The 22116-nt window shown below is 32.5% G+C and overlaps 1 protein-coding gene across 22 annotated transcripts in view; it reads right to left on the reverse strand.

The window, feature by feature from the left end:
• Positions 1-21710, reverse strand: part of LOC105838777 — an 88350-nt gene extending 66640 nt beyond the window's left edge. Inside the window, exons 1-8 of one of the 22 annotated variants that reach the window (XM_036293308.1) lie at positions 21451-21710; positions 20531-20741; positions 19227-19257; positions 13428-13550; positions 12506-12611; positions 3948-4029; positions 3750-3855; positions 3535-3679 (exon numbers count right to left, since the gene is read on the reverse strand). In XM_036293308.1, the coding sequence (XP_036149201.1) occupies positions 3535-3679; positions 3750-3855; positions 3948-4029; positions 12506-12611; positions 13428-13550; positions 19227-19257; positions 20531-20736 (799 nt within the window). In that variant the 5' untranslated portion in view covers positions 20737-20741; positions 21451-21710. The other 21 variants (XM_036293304.1, XM_036293306.1, XM_036293305.1 and 18 more) reach the window with 21 other exon arrangements.
• Between the last annotated feature and the right edge of the window lie 406 nt (positions 21711-22116).

Here is a 22116-nt window from a genome sequence, read left to right on the forward strand (position 1 = left end):
TTATAATGTGTGATATGTAAATTTATTATGTATCTTTTAAAAAAAGAGCATTATTTTATCTTTAAAATAATAATGAAAAAATTTGAGTAATGGAAAGGATAATTTATTATTTAAAACATTTTCCTTATGATATTAATCCCTCCAACTGTATCGTTTTTACTATTTTCATTTTTACTACTTTGTAGATTGTAAGTATGGGTTTGTTGTGCCAGATGCCATTTTCTTTATTTTAAAGTAAAAAAAAATCTGAAAAAGTCGCAAAATATATATCTGTCAACATTATAATTGATAATGTCATGATTATTTTGTATAAAATTGTTTGCTAAATATTTATTTTGTAATAAATTCTGAGTATAAGTAAGAAAAAAATGGTGTTCTTTAAAAATATATAACTTTTTTATACAGAAAAATATTTTAGGCTTTAAAATTTTTCACTTTAAAGTTCAATAAAAAATGTTAATAACTATTAAAAAAAGTTAAATTTAAAATCGTAAAAATGGACAATTTTTAAGTAAGAAAAAGTTAATAAATAAAAATTAAAATATAAAATAATATACAAACTTGTGAATATATTTAATATTTAACAAAATTTTATTATGGATATATAAAGTGCATTAAAAAAATTAATAAAAGTCTGTTTATATTTTAACTCTCTTTATGTACAAAAATTTCATTTTTGGCACTAACTAAAGAAAAAGGAAATAATTTGTCAGTAAAATTTTGCCTGCTCAATATTCAGCAATAGTCTAATGTTTCACAACAACTTTGCAACGTGAAATTCTTTCCATTGCCTACTTATTTTTTAGATAGAAAACAAAACATATGCAGGTTTACTGGTTTTAAAGTTACAAGCAAATATTATTTTAGCTTAGACGTCTCAAGATGTCTCAGACCCATAGTTACAGTCAAAAAATTAATAAATATCGATAAAAATATTGTTTATTTATAATGATTTAAATGTTGTAACAAGAAAAATTTGTCATATTTGTCAAAAATGTGACATCATATATTTTAATAGAATTATGTCGTTTATAAACATTTATAGGATTTGTTAGGGTCGCATACTCCACCATACTCCTACCCAGGTAGCACGAGTAGCAGATACAACTGTATGCGAATAATATTTGACAATTTTTCATGCATAATGAATTAAATGAAGACGCTATCTATTTTTCGCTACATTTGTGTTCTACAAAATTACTTTAATTCTTGCACGATGAATTCATCAACAAATGTCTGCCAAAAGCATTCTACATGCGTCCTAGTAGAATGCATGTAGGAATGTTCTAGAGTAACATTTAATCTTCTATCGTTGATTACGACTTGCTAGCATTGAAAAACGTAGAGAGAACGGTTGTAACTGCTTTATAGTTTATAAAATTTAGAATGCTACAGTCGACCTACTGTGCTACTTGGACTATTCGCTTCAGCGCGCTTATTGATCAATCGCAATAATCAATTGGCGCGTTGAGAGAAATAGGAGTACGTTACAACATGCAACCTTCATTTCAGAACAAATTCATAATCTTATGTAAAAATGATACAGTACAACTTAATTTTTTTCCCAAAATGTTCTTTTTATATACATATATTGTATATACGCTGGCGCAAAAAAAACAAGACAAAAATTTTGACCAAATTTTTAGGCAATCTTCAAAGTGATGCAACTTTGCGAAAAATCATCCAAATTACATGTACTTTTTTTTTAATTAAAGGGCAAAAACTCTACTTTGAGTATCCCTGGGCAAAAATTTGATACGTTAAGTGTGAACCTTTCGTATCGCAGGAAAACCAAACATGTTTTTTTTAATTCAAAAAAGTAAAAGTTTGATATCATTTTTCACGTTTTCAAGTTTCTCGTTAAAATCTTGCTAATATTAATCCAGATTCTTAAAATTCACTCTTTTCTAAGCAATGAAAAAAAAAAACATTTCGATACGGTGTTTTTTGTCGATTGCACACGAGTTAAAATTTGCACTGCATTTTAGGGTATTTTAGCAAATAAATACGGTATTTTTTTAATATCATGAATTTTAAGTATCAATATGATGATATTGCACATTGATTTTATTCGTGTTTAACTCAATCATACCACCGTCATCAAAGTAAACCGATGTGCATCACGTGGAGATTAACAGTCGGATTTTGCACATCATGTGACTCTGAAATTCATCGGTGAAAATTTGCACTTACTGATCTGAATATAGCGGATAGCTGATGCGCCAATTTTACTGAAGTCAACAAAAGGTTCGCCATTTTAGCAGCCTACTCAGATCACACATAAATATACACATACACATACACGTATTTATACATAAAAAATTAAAATTAAAATTTCATTTAAAAAATTGGCCCTTTTCATATGATATGTAAAATCCGATCGTCAACCTCCACGTGGTACACATCGGGTCACTCTGATGATGGCGGTATGATTCAGTTAAACGTGAATAAAATCAATGTGCAATATCATATTGATACTCAAAATTCATAATATTTAAAAAATACCGTATGTTGTACCCCTCGTTGGGAGTACTGTTAGGGATCACTGCCAGAAATCTCGCGAGGAGGGTATTTGGTCACTCACACAGTTTCTTCGTTTTAAACATTTTATTATATTATTCGTTTACAGTGAATAGATCGCGACGCCGCAAGGCAGAGTGTCGTGGTTGTGTATTTACAATGATTTATATCGGCGATACACGATCCCGCAAAACAGAGTGTCGTGTGTTATTTTGGTTCGTTTACTTCGGATTGACCCGTCCCTCACTTTCTTTCGGCGATTTATATATCCGATAATTCGGTAGTTGGATCGAAAGAAAGGGAGGATTGCGTGAGGGCGTAAATCGGTCAGTATTCCAAATTCTTGCTTAGACAGCAAGTGCTGTCTAAAGAGCATTGCGCTAATTGTCGAGCGGATTGCGCGGAATCTCGCGCAATGCGCTCGATGCTGACTGCTACAGCTGACCGACTTACGTCATCGTGCTACTGCCACCTTTTTTATCGTTATGAGTGTGTCACTCATAACCACGTATTTATTCGCTAAAATGCCCTAAAATGCAGTGCAAATTTCAAACTCGTGTGCAATCAACAAAAAGCATCGTATCGACATGTTTTTTTAAATTGTTTAAAAAAGAACTTTAAGAATCTGGATTAATATTAGCAAGATTTTAACGAGAAACTTGTAAAAAATGATAACAAACTTTTACTTTTACTTTTTCAATAAAAAAAACATGTTTGGTTTTCATGCAATACAAAAGGTTCACACTTAACAAATCAAACTTTCGCCTAGGAATTCTCAAAGTAGAGTCTTTGCCCTTTAATTTAAAAAAAGTACATGTAGTTTGAATAATTTTTCGCAAAGTTGCATCACTTTGAAGAGTGCCCAAAAATTCAGTCAAAATTGTCTCGTTTTTTTGCGCCAGTGTAATATACTTTTTATATACATATATCACAAACTTATTCTCATAATTCAACCAATTTTTATATTGTATAAAAAAACTTTCATAAAACATTTTGATACAAATTTATAATTACCGTTCTTATATAAGGTATCTTTCAAATTATCTGTAACTTCAAATTTTGTGATATTTGATATCTGTCCATTGCACACGCGGCTAGACTTAAACTTGTCTTTTAACGTTTTCTTCCTTTGTATCTTATTTGTTTGTGTTTTTTGTCCCTATTCATTGATAAATATCATTAAAAACAAATTCAATTGTTTATTTCTATAAACTATAAACTATACTTACTTGTGCTTTCTCTATCTGTAATTTATCTTTTCTTGAAATTATTCTGGTCCTTTTAGACAATATACCTGAAGAAATCATGATTTCTGGTTCATAGTCTTTTCGTTTCCTACGTTTGCAAGTTAATTTATGGCTAGCTTGTGTTGAACCAGATATACTGTGTCTTAAAAAATTAGATGTTACATATTCAGGAGACTTTACGTTTGTTGCATCATTAATATCAGTATCGCTACTGTTGTCCTTCCAGGAATTGTTTTGATCTTCCAATGGCATAGGAGGCACACTGCATTAAAATAAATTTAAGATTAAATATGTGTGCATACATACAATTTTAAATACATGTATGTACTGAGTATGAAAACTAGAACCAGGAGACCGATCTGTGGTTTTGAGTAAGGCGAAAATCTGTCAGAAATGTAGTACCAAATGGTGGCGCTGACAATGCTGGTACACCGGAATAAACCGGAATATATTCCAACTCTAGATATAATTGTCCAGTCTAAGTTTATCGTAGTCAGCCGTGCTAGTGGTGCTAGACTGTACGCAGTTGTATGTTTGGTATAGAAAACTGAGATAAGTACTCTAAATGTAAAATTGCTAAGATTTTTATTATAAATTTGCATTTATTGTCAAATGTTTGTCGTTATACTCTATATTGTTTCCGGTAAATCACTGTCGCCAGCGCCACCATTTGGTACTACATTTGACAGATTTTCGCCTTTTGGAGGCGAAATCAGGCTTAGTTCGGTCTCCTGGTTCTAGTGTTCATAGTACTGAGACTCGAAAAAATAATTTAAACCCCCTGGGATTTTTGCTACCACTATATTAAATTTGTAACTTCAGGCAAGAAATGGCACATTAACAATCTAATTTTTGTGTCCATGCTATTTGCAAATAAAATAAATTTGGATAAAATAGTATATAAGATCACTATAATAGTACACTTAAAATATAGTAAATGTTCTACTTTTTTCTTGACAGTTAATATGTAATTGTACAACAAATGTGATATGAGGTCAATTTGCCTGTCGTAAAAAAAAAACATGTTCCTTTTATGTATAAACAGTTATTTTACTAATTGTAAGTATTCGCCACATTTGAAGGTTTTGTAAACATATTATAGTATGGCACAGATAAAAAAAATTTATTAGGTTATCAATACTGTAATTGTTCTGGTCTCATTGTCAGTAATATAATTTATATTTCTTTCTATTTATTTTTCTCGTTTACATATATACATATATACATATATACATATATACAGAAAAAAATATAAAAATACTTAAAAATTACATTGTATAATAGAAATTAAAAAACATAAAAAAAATAATTGTAGAAAAACCGTAATTACAACAAAAAATTTATTTCAATAATTTCGATTTTCTTCATTGGCTAAAAAATCGAATCAGATCCAGATAGTTAATCTATTTTTTAATTAAATATAATTAAATTGAAGTATTTTTTGGTCCTTGGTGGTAACTACACTCACCCGCAAAAAAACAAACCACTTAATTTTTCTCAAATTTTGTAATACCTTTCAATAGCGACAATTCCTCTAAAATTATCGTATCGAGATAAACCAAAATTCAAATTAAAACTTAAACTTTCCTCTTAAAAACTATATAAACCGTAATTAAGTTACGACAAACGTTTTACAAAATGACAAACGTTGAAAATAGTGCTTAAAAAATGGGAAAAAAAATTTTTAACGGTTGCGTAGCTCAAGGAAGTCAACTCCGTGGGGTTTAAAAATGCATAAATTTTTAAGTTCATTAATTTCCTAACAAATTCATTTTTGGAACATTTTTCTACGATTCTTTTTTAACAATTACATCATTTTAAAAAAAATGTTACAAAAACAACTTTTTCACTTAAAATCAGTAATTCGTAAACAAATTTGATACATAACGTTAACTCCTTCCATCATTAATCAACGCTACAATCTGTGCGACTGTTGCAGAATCTAATGACATTGTTGCGAAAATAAGCTGTATATCGAAACAATACGCTCAATAAATTGTAAGGTTTCAGATAATAAAGTACAATTTATTTATACATAAAAATTTTATCAGTGACTAAAAACTATAATTATAATTATAATAGACTATAGTTTCAGTCAATTTCATTGAGACATAATAGATTCGAGACTCATTATGTTAAACTCAAATTATAAAACTAAAAAATTTTATAGATATTAAAATGCCTTTAAAGATATTTTTGAAGTCAAATGCAATTTTTGAAACGCGAATATACACTGACGCAAAAAAAAAACAAAAATTTTTATTGAATTTTTAGGCAATCATCAAAGTGATGCAACTTTGCAAAAAATCATCCAAATTACATGAATTTTTTTTAATTAAAGGACAAATACTCTACTTTAAGAATCCCTAGGCAAAAGTTTGATTTGTTAAATGTGAACCTTTAGTATCGCATAAAAACATGTTTTCATTGAAAAAAATAAAAGTTTGTTATTATTTTTTACAAGTTTCTTGTTAAAATCTTGTTAATATTAATCCGGATTCTTAAAATTTATTCTCTTCTAAGCAATTAAAAAAAAGAACATGTTAATACAATATTTTTTGTTGATTATATACAAGTTTGAAATTTGCACTGGATTTTAGGATATTTTAGCGAATAAATACAGTATTCTTTCGATACCGTGAAACGGTATGAATATGATATTGCACACTAATTTTATTCGTGTTTAATTTAATGATACCGCTGTCAGAGTGACCCAATGTGACTCTAAAATTCATCGGTAGAAATTGACACTTACTGATCTGAATATAACGGATAGCTGACGCGTCAATTTTACTGATGTCAACAAATGGTTCGCCATTTTAGCAGCCTGTTCAGATCATACATAAATATACACATACTCATACATAAAAAATAAAAATTCAAACTTTATTTTAAAAATCGGCGCTTTTTATGTGGAAAATTCAATCGTCAAATTTCGAACTCGTGTATAATCAACACAAAACATCGTATCAACATGTTCTTTTTTTTTAAATTGCTTAGAAAAAAATAAACTTTAAAAACTTAGATTAAAATTAGCAAGAATTTAATAAAAAACTTGAGAAAACTGATAACAAACTTTTAATTTTTTCAATGAAAAAAAACATGTTTGGTTTTTATGTGTTACAAAAGGGTCAAACTTAACAAATCAAACTTTCGCCTAAGGATTCTTAAAGTAGTCTTTGCCCTTTAATTTAAAAAAAATTCATGTAATTTGGATGATTTTTCGCAAAGTTACATCACTTTGAAGATTGCCTAAAAATTCAGTCAAAATTTTTGTCTCGTTTTTTTTTTGCGCTAGTGTAATATAACAACTTGCAATAAATTATAAACAAATTATTAAAATATTGTATTGATTGTAAAGAAAAACTGATTAAATCAATTGAGTCTGAGAACAATTGCAAAAAAACACATAAATGTTTTTTATTAAGCTTACTGGTTTAGCCATAAACTGTGTGTGGAATAAGTTTTAATAACTTGTCATTTCTTATTTTTTACATAATCGGAGAACAATATGAAAAAAAGTTGTTTTTCATAGAATTTTTCTCACAAAACCAATTAGCATTTTTAGTTTCTCTCCAAAGTCAATATATAATAATGTTTGTATTGACAATTTATTGTGAAATTAATTTTTGCAATACCCTTTTTATATAACAAACATTTTTTGCTCTGGTATATATGTATATTTTTTTTATTTCTTTTTGCTAATCCTACTAATTTAATTCATTAACGCTCAAACGGACGCATTTTTAACATAATCTTCAGCGACTTTATTTGCAATGTTAAAAGTCTATAAAAAATTTAAAAAGTATCATTTCTTACGCAAAATGTTACGCTCTTTCAGAATCTATCGTCAAAATGTATAAAATAAAGTCCAAAAAAGTTATGGCAACTTTTAAGTAGAAAAATGCGAAAATATCGCAAAAACTTTTTCTTTAATATTTTTTTTCACATCAAAATGATATGAAACTCTAACTCTTTTTGTAACCATCGCAACCAAAATAGTTGTACTTTAAGGGTATATTTTTTAAATTTGTCGAAATTGTCATTAAAAAATGCCGGCTAAATCGCCAAAATTTACGAATTGTATTTTTTTTACAATAATTTACAAATTTCGGATATCTAACAGCTTATTATCACTGAAAATAATGAGACTGATATTTATTTTCAATCAAATACAATTTTTAATATGGCGGATTCAATATGGCGACCCAAAAAGTGCAAAAATCGTCGATTTTTATACATTTTTCCTAAATTTCTCCATGAATACTTTCTCAAAAACTGTTTTATGCATGATCAATTAATAAATTTATTTATTGGTATATATGTATATTTTACCAAATATATTCTTTTTTTTTTAGACTGAGTAAATGTGCAATTACTATCTTTTATTTGTAAAACTAGAGAAAAGCCTATAACATTTTTTCTTAACTACAACCTAAAAGTAAAATTATTCAAAGGGCATAGCGGAATAAGCAGATGAAATCTGCCCCCGCACTAATCGAGCTCAAATTGATATCATTTGTTGGCACCCTTGAGATGTAAAACTTCCCCAAAAATTAGCTACAAAATTGCATTTTTGGGGAGTTATGGGAGAAGAAAGAAAAATAAAGAAAGTGGTTTTTTTTTTTAAATGGTTGGACCGATTTTAATGAAAAAAATATATGTTGTAAACATCGTTTAGACAAGTTTAAGAAAATTTTAAGTAATTTTTGTGGTAAAAAAAACCGATAAAATTTTTGAATTTTTTATGAATTTTTTGGGGGGTGATAGTTCTGAAATACCACTTTTATATTTTTACAAAAACATTTCTAGATTTTCTTTTTTAACACATATTTTTTTCAAATCAATTGGAGTGGTGGAACATGGTTAAAAATAATAATTCACACCGCGTCGTTGTGCCGCGCCGCGCCGGCTGGGCGACCGCGCCGCGGCGCACGACGATTGTTGTCATGTTGAACTTACATACTAGTTGCAGTGTTGCAATGTTTAGTTGCCAAGAAAAATTATGATATAATAATGTCAAATATAATAACACATATAATATTTTCAGGACATCTGCAGTTAGCCTATAAAACTTATCGTTTCGGCAGTTTATCACAAGGAGATTGCAATACGTTTTTAAATTCCATATGTTCGAGGTGCTTTTTTAATGTGAGTTCCCTCGCCTCTCACATTATCTATCATCGGGGTGCTTTTTTAAAGTGAGTCCTCTCGCCTCTCACATTATCTATCATCGGGGTGCTTTTTTAAAGTGAGTCCCCTCGCCTCTCACATTATTTATCATCGGGGTGCTTTTTTAATGTGAATCCCTTCGCCTCTCACATTATCTTTTTGGCGAGTGGACTCACATTAAGAAAGCACCTCGATGATAGATAATGTGAGAGGCGAGGGAACTCACATTAAAAAAGCGCTCCAATAATAAATAATGTGAGAGGCGAAGGGACTCACATTAAAAAAGCACCCCGATTATAAATAATGTGAGAGGCAAGGAAACTCACATTAAAAAAGCACACTGATCATAAATAATGTGAGAGGCGAGGGAACTCACTTTAAAAAAGCACACTGATAATAAATAATGTGAGGCAAGGAGACTCACATTAAAAAAGCACCCCAAACATATGGAATTTAAAAACGTACTGCAATCTCCTCGTGATAAACTACCAAAACGATAAGTTTTATAGGCTAACTGCAGACGTCCTGAAAATATTATGTGTTATTATATTTTATATTATTAAATCATAATTTTTCTTGGCAACTAAACATTGCAACACTGCAATTAGTATGTAAGTTCAACATGACAAGAATCGCCGTGCGCCACGGCCCGGTCGCTCAGTCGGCGCGGCGCGGCACGGCGGCGTGGTGTGAATTATTATTTTTAACCATGTCCCACCACTCCAATTGATTTGAAAAAAATATGTGTTAAAGAAGAAAATCTAGAGATGTTTTTGTGAAAATATAAAAGTGGTATCTCAGAACTATCATCCCCCAAAAATTCATAAAAAATTCAAAAATTTTTTTATCGGGTTTTTTTTATCACAAAAATTACTTAAAATTTTCTTAAACTTGTCTAAACGGTGTTTATAAGATATATTTTTTTCATTAAAATTGGTCAGACCATTTTCGAAAAAAACCACTTTCTTTATTTTTCTTTCCCCCTCCATAACTCCCCAAAAAATGCAATTTTGTAGCTAATATTTTGGGAAGTTTTACATCTCAAGAGTGCCAACTAATGATATCAATTTGAGCTCGATTAGTGCGGGGGCAGATTTCACCTGCTTATTCCGTTATGCCCTTTCGGGCATTGTTCGCGAACTACCGTGGTGATCGATACTCGCACGTGCAGTCATGGGAAGAAATATATATAAACCGTTCTGCCGTAATATAATATACCGTTCTGCTTAGCCAGCGATTCAACAGCCCTTTTTAGGACTAGTATACACGAAAAAGTGATACAGGAAAATACTACAAAGGTGGACAAAGACGTAATTCCATGCGAAAACGCTAATCAACGCATTATAGAGGTTAAGGCTCGCTTAGCGCCCAAACCCGCGCAAAGCGTATTTAAAAAGCATGCACCATTAAAAAAACGATCTCAGCTTAAACAAAAGCTCATGTCATCGTGCGTCAGCCTAGAAGAAATTTACGAAGTAATAGGAAACCCGCAATTATTTCATAGAACGGATAAGAGCAAAAATAAGAAAAAAGCTATAGGCGCGAAAAGTGGCGAAAAACTCAGTGAACTAAGTTCAATAATAACGGACAAAGAAACGACAATGACAAAATCCAAATCAAAAACTACAGTTAAAAGAAAAAGACAAAAGAGAGAAGAATACAACAAGACAAAAAAAAAGACTTGGATAAATTTAATTGAAGAACCGAGGTGTGTAGACATGGAAAGTGAAGAGAACGAACAAATAAACAAAGAGAACTACAGCAGGAATGAGTTCAGGCCAACTACCGCGGAAGGAGAAAACAATTCAACGTCAGACCAGCCTACACCAATGACAACGTCAAGCGGGGAAGGCGACACGACAAAGTCAGTATTCAGTCCAATTCCACAAGCTGAGAATGAGATCAATATAGAAAAAGTAGTCTTTAACAACGGTAAGATCATTTTCAATGCCCACGAGCAAGCCAACATAACAGACAAGGGAGAGGACATAAAGTTCAAAGCGAAGCACAAAAGAGTTTGTATCATATCGGTAAGGCTTAAACAAGAAGAAATGGAAAAACGAGGTATGTGCAACCACTTTAAATTAATTAATTTCCTACTAAAAGCTGATATCAGGCCAGACAAATATGTTAAAACTGGCTTCAGCTCTGCCGACTTACATTATAGTGGCATCGATAGAGCAAATAGAGTCATCAAAATATTAAGTAAGAGCAACATGATTGAGTATAGGCTATTAGAGCAAAATACCTCAATAAAAGGAGTCATTACAGATTGGTCGGACAGTGTAGAGGAACTTGCTATAGCCATAGACCAGAAAGATAACATTCTTAAAATGAAAAGGCTTACAATTAAAAGGTTTAATAAAGAGTCAAAATGCATGGAAAACAAACTAACAAAAAATATTATAACTTTTAAAGAAAATATAATGCCAATAAACATGGCCCTATACGGGAGTCTTGTTCGCATAAAAGTCAGACCGTATGTTATGGAAGTTAAACAATGCTTCCGTTGTTACAGATTCGGCCACATTAAAGCAGTCTGTAAAAACAAGGAAAGGATGTGCCTGATGTGCGGGGACCCATTCCACGGCTTATGCAACAGACCACCGAAATGTCTTAACTGCGGTGGGCAACATCGAGCAAATGATAAGCAGTGTAAAACATACACCACACAAAAAGATATCCTATGCTGCAGAAAAAAAAGTTCCAATTCCCATCGCAAGAAAGGAAATACTTAACCAAAGAACCAATTACAGAGACACCTTATTGAAGCCAAAACCAGGGGAACAAAAAGCCACATTGGAAAAAGAAATAACACGACCTTCTGAACCAACAACCAGAAGAGAAAAGTCCAGTTACATAGTCAACTCAAATAGTTTCACCAGCACTAGATCCGAAGACTCAAATAAAAGACTCTTAGAATCAAGAGCCAACTGGAAAGAAACTAAAAACAACGAGGATAAAGAACAACCACCAACATATTGGCAGAAAGCAAGAACATCTAGGTCACCTCAAGAAGATAAAGAAGACAATCCACAAAACAAACAAAAAAGGAGACGATAGCAAAATATAATACCATAAGAGAAATAAAAATTCTCATAGAGAAAGTTTACAAAGGAGGACGAAGACATGCTACTGGATGTAGTCAAATTAATAAAGAAAATAATAACCCCCATTAATACATCTGACAAAGCAAGAAAAGAAAACCGGGACAATAATTCATATCAAACACAATAATGAACCTACTGTTCTGGAATGCGAGAGATGTAACAGGAAAAACAGGAGAAATAATGAATCAAATCACAGATGCAGATGTATTATGCATTACAGAAACCAAACTTAAACCAAAGAATAAATTTTCAATCCCAGGATACCACACAATAAGAAGCGACAAGGAAACGAACATCAATGTGGCAGCGGAAGGTGTGGCTATTTGCATTAAAAAAACATACAGTTCCAAGAGAGGAAACTCAGAATTAAACCCGCGCACACAGAATCCATTGAAATCAAGATTAAATTACAAGAAAAAGGCAAACACTTATTCATTGTAGTACTATACCGTAAACCTGGAATATATATGAATCGCAGACAGTGGTATGAATTTTTCGACCAATTCCAAGATGATAGCGTTTTAATTGTCGGCGACTTTAATGCACATAACGTCTCATAAAACTGCGACAACACAGATAACAACGGTAGCCTATTAGCAGAACTTTGTTGCAAAAAAAGTTTATATATCGTCAATACAGATACAAGATCCTATATGGGAGACCCCAACAAAAACATGTCTAATATTGATTTAGCAATTTGTTCAATAGATCTATGTAACAAAATCATATATAATCAGATTGATGATGCATGGGGTTCGGATCACTTCCCAATAAAATGTATCATTAAAACTGACACCAAAAAATACATCAAAAAAACAAACAAAATTTCCACTAAAAAAACAAATTGAAACAAATATAAAGAAGAAATGAAAAGAAATCTCACATTGATAAACAAAGAAGAACAAAACGCCTATGAAATATACACAGCATTGAAAATAAAAAAATGAAAGCAGCTACAATTTTATCTACATTTAAGGGGAAAAAACGCAATACAGCCTCCCAAGACAATCAAGATGAACACGGACTACCAGCAACTCCAATCAGACCCCAAAAAACCAAAAACAAAATATGGTGGGATGAAGATTGTCAAAAATCAATTGCCGATAGAAAACTGGCTTTGAAAGAATTTTATCAGACAAAAAACACGGCTGACTTTATTGAGTATAAAAAACATAGAGCCAAAACCCGACTTCTAATCAATCACAAAAAAAACCGCATTACATGAATTCATCGAAAGCATCAACTATAACCATGGCATTAAATATGTATGGAATAAAATTAAAATATTCAGAAACCCAAAACAGATACATAGAATGGCATAATTGGCAAAATAAAGACAGAAACAAGGAAATGAAACGGACTATCAATACCAACTCACCTTCCTGGGTCCCAGTAAAACCATTATAGCACAATTACCCGAAGACCAGACACATCCCTTAAATGCTCCAATTACTCTACATGAAATCAAGAGAGCCATCGGATATATCTGAAAAGTCTCGGCCTCCGGCAAAGACCAAATAGATTACAAAATGATACAGGAACTGCCAGAAGAGTACATGGATATTATTCAAAATATTTAACACATTCTGCAATACAGCCACAACCCCGGAACAATGGAAGGAGTATCAAGTATTATTTATTGATAAAGCAAATAAAGAAAGTGTCAGACCCATCTCACTATCGTCTTGCTTCGGCAAAATCTACGAACGAGTTATTAACGAGAGACTCAATTGGTGGGCGGAAAAAAATAAAGTCTTCAATAAAAATCAAGCTGGTTTCAGAAGAGGTAGATCGTGCCTCGACAATTTAATTAGTATTATCTCCTACATTAGAACGGGTTTTCACAATCGCCAAAACACGTTGGGTGCCTTCATCAATATATCTTCTGCTTATGATAACGTTCTATACGATGTGCTTATAAACAAATTGGTAAAAATAGGATGCCCCAGTAAAATAACGCAGTAAACAATTGGATGTTCTACAGACAAGTTGACTACATAACGGGAGAGGGTAATGTAATAAAGAGAATACTGCATAAAGGCCTGCCGCAAGGAGCGGTATTAAGCCCATTACTTTACAACATATACACCAACAAAATTACAGACAACATCCCAAAAGAAGTTCAACAAATAAAGTTCGCTGACGACATTGCAATTTACTGTAGAACAATGCACCTAAACAACAAAAAAACTCTAATTGAAAGTGCTCTGGAGAACATCCAAGAAGAATTAGACCACTTAGGATTACAGATACAACCTACAAAGACAAAAATCATGGAATTCAATAAAGAAGGCAGAGTCAATAAAAGCATCAAAGTAGACTTGCTACAGGACCAGATCTACCTAAGCATGGAAACAAAATTCCTCGGCATATAGCTAGACCCAAAATTAGGATTCGAGAAACAATGTAACACTGTTAAAGAAAGAGCTATAAAGACTAATGGAATTCTAAATTATGCCAACAAGGTTACAAGAGGGATGGAAGTCAATACAGCCCTGTTAATGTATAAAAGCCTAGTGAAATCCATCACAGATTACGACTTACCAGTCTATTTCCCTACTAATAACTTCAAAGCAATTCACAAACTGGAAAAAACCCAATACATTGGCATCAGAACAGCTATGGGGTATCGAAATAGTACTCTAACCAACGTATTACTCGCGGAAACAAAGCTAATGTTCTTAAAATACCGCGCAAAATTTCTTGCCAGTAATAACTTAATGAAAAAAATCAACACATCGGATAAAAGTACATTTGACCTACTCCAAGACTTATCTCAAAAAAGAACACATAAGTAGAGCTCTCACGCCATAGAAAAAAAAAAGTATTATTACAAAGGTGTGAGATACGATTAAAAAACAACGAGTAACAGCAGCAATCAATATAAATGACATGATTTTCAACATGGATTACTGGGAATTAACTGAAGAAATCGCCACAAACTCAAACATTGGACAATATAATACAGAAAGATAAACGAACAGGACATCATCAGTGCTATAACTAAACAATACAAACTTAAAGAAGACACACTATGGATCTTCACGGATGGATCAAAAGGAGAAAACAAAGCATCAGTAGGCAGCGCTTTTATTATTGAAAATCTAGAGCAAGGCTTCTACATGAATTTAAACACAATAAGCAGCGTTTTCACTGCAGAAGCATGTGCAATCGCTAAAGCCATGAAATGGACTCTCCGACACACCAACAACAAGTACATCGTTATCTTAATAGATAGCAAAAGCACCATTACAGCTCTAAATAATAACAAAGTCTCTACAAACCATAATAACTATATTCTTGAAATCAGACACTGGTACTGTGGCGACACAAAAACGGTTAGTCGCCACTCAAAACGCCTAGCAACTATGCAACCAACACGCACTGTAAGCAATAGGCTAGCGCCTAGCCACCGCACAACTCGACTAACGCTGTAAGCATAGCAGTAATGGAAAGAAGAAGTGCGCGCGGATACTACCAGAGGCCACGTTATCTCAGGAGTAAAATGACGACTTCTAGGCAATATAAGGAGCGCGAGAAGACGGACAGATTACTCTTTGCGTTACTCGCACTCGAGTCTTCTTTTTACATACGAAGACATTAGCCGGTCTCTCGTATATTATAATAGCGAGCACACTGGCAGCCAAGGAGCCGCCATGGAACCCCGCGACCGCAGTAGTCTCACCACCGAAACGGACCAGGCCTCCGAGAGTGCTATTGGCCGCCGACGATCCGCGGATTTGGCGCTACACATCGCCCAGGTATCTGCTACCGGACCTTTTGGAGAGCCTAGTGAAGGAGACCACTACCCGAGCTACGCAGACCGAGGAAGACACTACCCAGAAGACCCGGGCGATGCAGACCGCCGCACGGCCAGCAACCAGGGACTACGGTACCCAGCACGAAGGCAGCTCGGCCAACGGTACTGATCAACCCGGGAAACCAACGAAAAGTGGCCAACCCCGCGATGCATCTAAAGGACGCCTTCGCAGGGAAAAGCAGCCGCCAAGAAGAAGAAAAGACGCTCATCCCAGAAGAAGAAAATAACAGACAGTTCCTAGGTTCCGGAGATAACGTCCACACTATCCCTGGACGAGAACAACAACCTAGGCAGAGTCCGGGTGACGAAGGCTCACCCGCCGATAGCGTGGAAACCGTGCCTGGCTTAAGACTCCACACACAAGCGACCCTTGTCAGGGCCAATAAAATAACACAAACATAAAACTCTGTACAGTGTACATAAAGAATAAACTATTTATTTAAGGGAAACCAGCGTACTTATCTTCGAACCGACCATATTCCTCTGCGCACGACTTAACAGCGAGCGAGCAACACGCCCACTGGTACTATCAAATGACACACAAAGACAACAGGAGGATAATAATCTGCTGGATACCCGCGCACAAGGGCATCTGGGGTAACAAAGAAGCAGATAAACTGGCCAAAGAAGCAACCAAAGAAGAACACAGCCCAGAATTAAAGATACCAGGAAAAGACTTCCGAAGCATACATAAAGAAGAAATCTACCTCAAAAATAATAAGGAACTCGAGAAACAAGCACTGGCTACAGGAAAGTTCTATTTCCAAAATTTCTATAAAGAACAGGAAAGAGTACCGTGGTTTAAAGGCACTAACATATCAAGAAGGTAGTACTGTACAACCGACTGAGAGCCAACCATTTTAATCTGAACAGTAGCCTGGCCAGAAAAGGATACATTTCCTCCGCCAGATGCCAGTGTGGAGAAGACTATGAAAGTGTCAACCATCTTTAACTGCACAATCTATGACTACTTAAGATCGAACATGAACCTAACATAGGACCTTAAGGGGTTATACTACTCAGCAAAAAATTTTTTTTCCGTTTTTTTTTTTATTGGCTTAAATGATGCATAAACTATCTAAAAATGATATTTCAGCATAATTATAAGTGGGAAATCTTACAAAAATTTTTACTTATTTTCCGAAGCGCCGCCGAGCGCTTTGAAATGTTTAAAAATGTCACTCCGTCACGCGCAGCATTTTGAAGCGTTGTAGTCAAGTCGGTATTTTTATATAGGTAGAAGTAAGTTATACTTTCTCAAATTAAGTGTTAATTAAATGCGAATGAAAGTTTAAACGCCGTCGTTTGGAAGTAGCGCCGAAATCGGTATCAAGCGGCAAAACTGTTATTGATATAGCGACTAACGTTGCTGCAATCACTTATAATAATAGTTTTCAAGAATTACTTGCTATAATGAGTACACTTAAACTAAAGATTAGCCACGAATTTTATAATTATTGTATAGAAATCGATGAACAGCGCGTTCAAACTGCAAACTGCTCAGCATCAATAAACAGAAAAACGCGCGGAAGGACCTTACATCGCTTAAAAAGGAGACTGAAGAGCAATATTTAGGCTTGGAAGAAATGTTTTACGGTCCTGAGATAGCAAAGTGAAGGTAAAAAAATCAGCAAGCCGATATTTTCAATTTTTCATATAGTAAACATGTTTTGAAACGCGATTATCTCAGAACCATGTTTTTCAAATTGGCGTGCAGCATAACTCGGGCAATTTATATTCGATTGACTTGAAATTTGAACTGTAGCTTCTTAGATAGATTATCTATCGAAGTACCAATGATTTTTACGATCAATAAATAATTACATTTTTTATAAACGATTTAAAATCAGTTTTTCATCGAAAAAAGTAATTTTTGTTTTTAAATGCATGCCAAATTTGTAAAAATAAATATTTTTTAATAATCGTTGGTACTTCCAAAGAAACACTAATATAGAATATAAAAAAATTTTTTATATCCCTGTAGATGCTGTATGAACATTGCTACCCTGCACGCCGTTTATCTCTTCGAAAAAAAAGCGTTCTTAAGTAACTTATTGCCACGATGCCATTTTGTACTTTAAATTAAAAAAAAATTTTTTTTTATATCTTAAAACATATAATAAACCCTGTAAACTTTAGTTTGATTGCTTTATTAGTAGTGGAGAAAAAAATTCATAAAAAAACCTCATTTTTCAGCACGGTGGGGTAGTATAACCCCTTAACGAAATAGGGAGATGTCAAATAACCTACAACGAAAGTTCGGTTGACGGCACGTTAAATCTTAAAAAAGAAAAAAAATTAACAAAATAGGAGCAAGCAAACCATACAATGTATGGAACTGGCTTAGAAAGGAGGAACTAAGAACATTAGAGGTTATCTACCATTTCATTGTGAAAACAGGCAGAATCTGAAACATTTACCTACGTGGACCTCACCACATAGGTGAAAATACAGGAGTATCTGGAATACAGTCACAAGTGTCAGATATCCATAACGGATGTGACACATTAAACTCACAAATAAAAAAAAATATTCAAATTTCGTGAGTTTAGTAAGATTCTGGTAGGATTCACTGTCGTCTGATAGAAACAGCAAACCCAGAGTTGGCAACACTGATATAGTCTAAGTGTGCACTTCGCCAAAGCTTTAAGCAAATTCAACCAAATGATGACTGCCTTATGCACTTTGCCAAGGCCCCAAGTGAGATATAGCTGCTTCTTGCACTTTGCAAAGGCTTTTAATATAGATATGACGGCCTTATGCACTTCGCTAAGGTCCCAAAATGTTTGTTGATATTTATTTGCGACAATAAAAAAAACACCGTGTCAAAAATTACAGAGCAAAAGTAAGCATACACGACATCGGAAGCGCTTGTTAAAAAACTTGCGCGTTGCTAGGTTTCCGAGAGAATGCTCTCCTCCAATTCCGTCGGTAATTACTCCTCTGTGCCCTTGTCACGAGATCTTTATAATTATTAAATACCCTCTCACCCTCCCTCCCTCCCTTACACATTATTTATATAAAAATTTTAATATTTGTATAGGTATCTATACAGAACATCTATGCTATATATGCACGTAGTAAAGTATCTGGTTTTCAACTAATGTTCTTAAGTTATTTCATTAAATATGATATTTTTATAATTTAGTATAATCTAAATGCTTTCAAAAGCAAACAATTATGAAAATTATGGTAGATAAGATCACTTGACTTTTACAGAAACATTGCACGTGTATATGCAAAATCACTCAAGCATCTTCAATTCTCATAATAAGCACATTTTTCGAAATAATAATTATAAAAATATGATGCATATTCCTCACTTTACATGTAAATAAAATTCAATTAATTACTCACATAAGTCATTTTTGGCTCATATAGGCTCCTCCTTTAAGAAATCAATAATTTCAACTCAATTAAGTGATTGCCATATAAGAATTGAGTTTTCTGTGCCAAAGATCTGAGTTTAAAAAGATTTAGCTATCAGATTTTTAATTGATTACCATCTTTCAGAAGGCAATAACAAACTAGTTGCCAAGATAATTATACAGCAAGCATAAGTATGCTTTAAATTTTAAATAAAGATTAAGATTTTCAGTTATAAACAATAGACTTAAGACAGAATTTAGTTTTAAAAATATATTAATTTATTCAATCCTGTATACAGGATAAAGAAAAAATCAGTACCCTCAAATGGTTCAGAAAATATAAGTTTTATAGAAAATTGTTTAAGAGTTGTAGAGTTTAAAGAGATTCATTTACTGTTATCAAGATCCATTATTGCTGTTGTCTTGGGTGGATAATTGTTTATCTTGGTTAATCATTTTATTATAAAAGCCCCATTAACTTTAAAACAAATAATCAGAAGTGTATGAAAGTATAATTATGTTTTGAAAAACTTGAGATAAGCTGTAAAAATAAGCAATAAAAGTTTTATTTAAAAAACTCAAGCTCTGATCTTGCTCTGACCTTGGCAATGCTATCCAAGATCAAACTAATAATATCAGTAAATAAATTTTTTCATACTTTACGACTTCTATCTAAAATATTTTTCTGTAAAACTTATTTTCTTTTATAATTATTCAAGGGTACTGACTTTTTTCCTTACTCTCCCTGCTAAAAAAAATCACGTCACAAAATTGCATAACAAAATTACGTAACAAATCATGTAATTAATGACAATCAAATACATAACAAAACGTTTCAAATTTTTAAAAATCATGTGATTTAAAAAATTACATAATTTTAAAGAAAATTATGTAATTTTGAAGAAGTACATTATTTGAAAAATTATGTCATTTCAAAAAGTCACATAATGTTTTAGGAATTATGATTTTGTCCATAAAAAAATAGTAAATAAATTAAATTTTTTACTTTTTGTACAGACAAAATTATAATTTCCAAAACATTATGTAACTTTTCAAAATAACATAATTTTTCAAATGACGTACTTCTTCAAAATTACATAATTTCTTCAAAATCATGTAATTTTCGGAATTACATGATTTTTAAACCCAGTAACAATTTGAAACATTTTGTTATGTGTTTGATCATCATTAATTACATGATTTGTTACATAATTTTGTGACGTAATTGTTTTCAGACTGTATAATATAAAAATCTATAAGTAAAATGTCTACTTTATTGTAAATATTTCTTACACTGCTCCTTTGGCAATTCTATCAAATGTTGTTTCAAATAAATCATAATTTAAAGAATTGTTACACGTTTCACTTTTGTTGAAAGAATGGTTTTCCATACAATTATATCTTCTGTTAGATACAGCAGGTAATGTCAATAAAGGTACTGAAGGTTTATTTGCAGTTTTTTTTCTCTGGTAAGTACGAATTGGTGGTTTGTGGCTCATGTTATCTAAAAATAAAAATATTCATTTCAACTTACACGTTGTTTCAAAGCATATAAATTAAAAGTTAGGTAAGCATAAAAATTTAGTCATTTATGGAAATACTAAAGTTTTTCCAATATTTTTCAGTGAAGACATAAGTCTGTCAGGTTTTAATGCTATTTTTTCTCTCCTGTACTCATATTTTTCTTATATTAACTACTCTGGATAAAAATTCACTGATAAAATTAAGAATTGTTTTCACATTGTAAAAAAATGTATAAACTTTAAAACTTCTAATAATTTTATACCTCTTTCTATTTTATACATTATAAGAGATGTTAGAACTAATGCTATTTAATATAAACAAAAATTCTGATTAAATATTATCTTGAACTATCATAACAAATTTTAATGGCAAAAGTCGTATTAAACTTGAATTGGCATTTGGATAAAATTTATCCATGATTTTAAACTCTGAAAGAATTCACAAAATACATTTACATTGTAATTAATGATTTAATAGTTACTTTAATAAACATTGTTGAACATTTTATTTCTTCATGAAATCTGAACGTATTATGCGGTTCAATTAGAACTTTATTTCGCCATATAACTTACGTGTCTACTTGGAGTTAACATTACTGAATTTATTTACAAATTAAGAAACCCAAGTTGTACGAAAGTTCTTTATTCTAAAACACTATTATAAATGTAGAATTTTAGAAAGATATGTACCAAAATTTCTTTGAACTTTGTCTACTACTTTCTTTCCTTTCCTCTTCAAGAAACGCGCTTATTTGAAAATAATAAAAAATTTCATAAACCGAGATCATCAAGAGACCGAGAATAAAAATTATACACTATTCCTTGTCGATGCACTACTGAACTGGTAGTAATGGTAGTATTGGTACGTGGTACCATAGACCTATGGGGTCTGTTCGCGTCACATGCTCCGACATGCTCCTATTCACCCCAACGCACTCCAATACGTTGATTCCGATGACGCCAACCTATTAGAATGCATTGGAGTGAGTAGGATCATGTCGGGGCATGGCGACGCGAACAAACCAATGGTTTGTTCGCGTCGCCATGCTACGACATGCGTCATCGGAATCAATGGCTTAGTTTACATCGTGCATTTGATACGCGTATCAGGTACCATATTCGTATCAAATTTGTACTAAATATTTAGTACGCACGATGTAAACGCTGCCGGATCAATTTGGTACGAGCGTATCAAGTAGGAGTATCGTACTAAACTGATACGCGTACCAAGTGATACAAATGTCGATGTAAACGCATAAAACGCATTTTAGAGAGAATTTAGCAATTGAGCATAACCTCAGTGCTAAAATCTAAAAACCGGTGTGAAAATGTCTTAGTAGGAGACATCAACATGAA

The sequence above is a fragment of the Monomorium pharaonis genome, chromosome 10 (assembly GCF_013373865.1).
Source record: "Monomorium pharaonis isolate MP-MQ-018 chromosome 10, ASM1337386v2, whole genome shotgun sequence".
In the NCBI taxonomy this organism is placed as follows: Eukaryota; Metazoa; Arthropoda; class Insecta; order Hymenoptera; family Formicidae; genus Monomorium; species Monomorium pharaonis.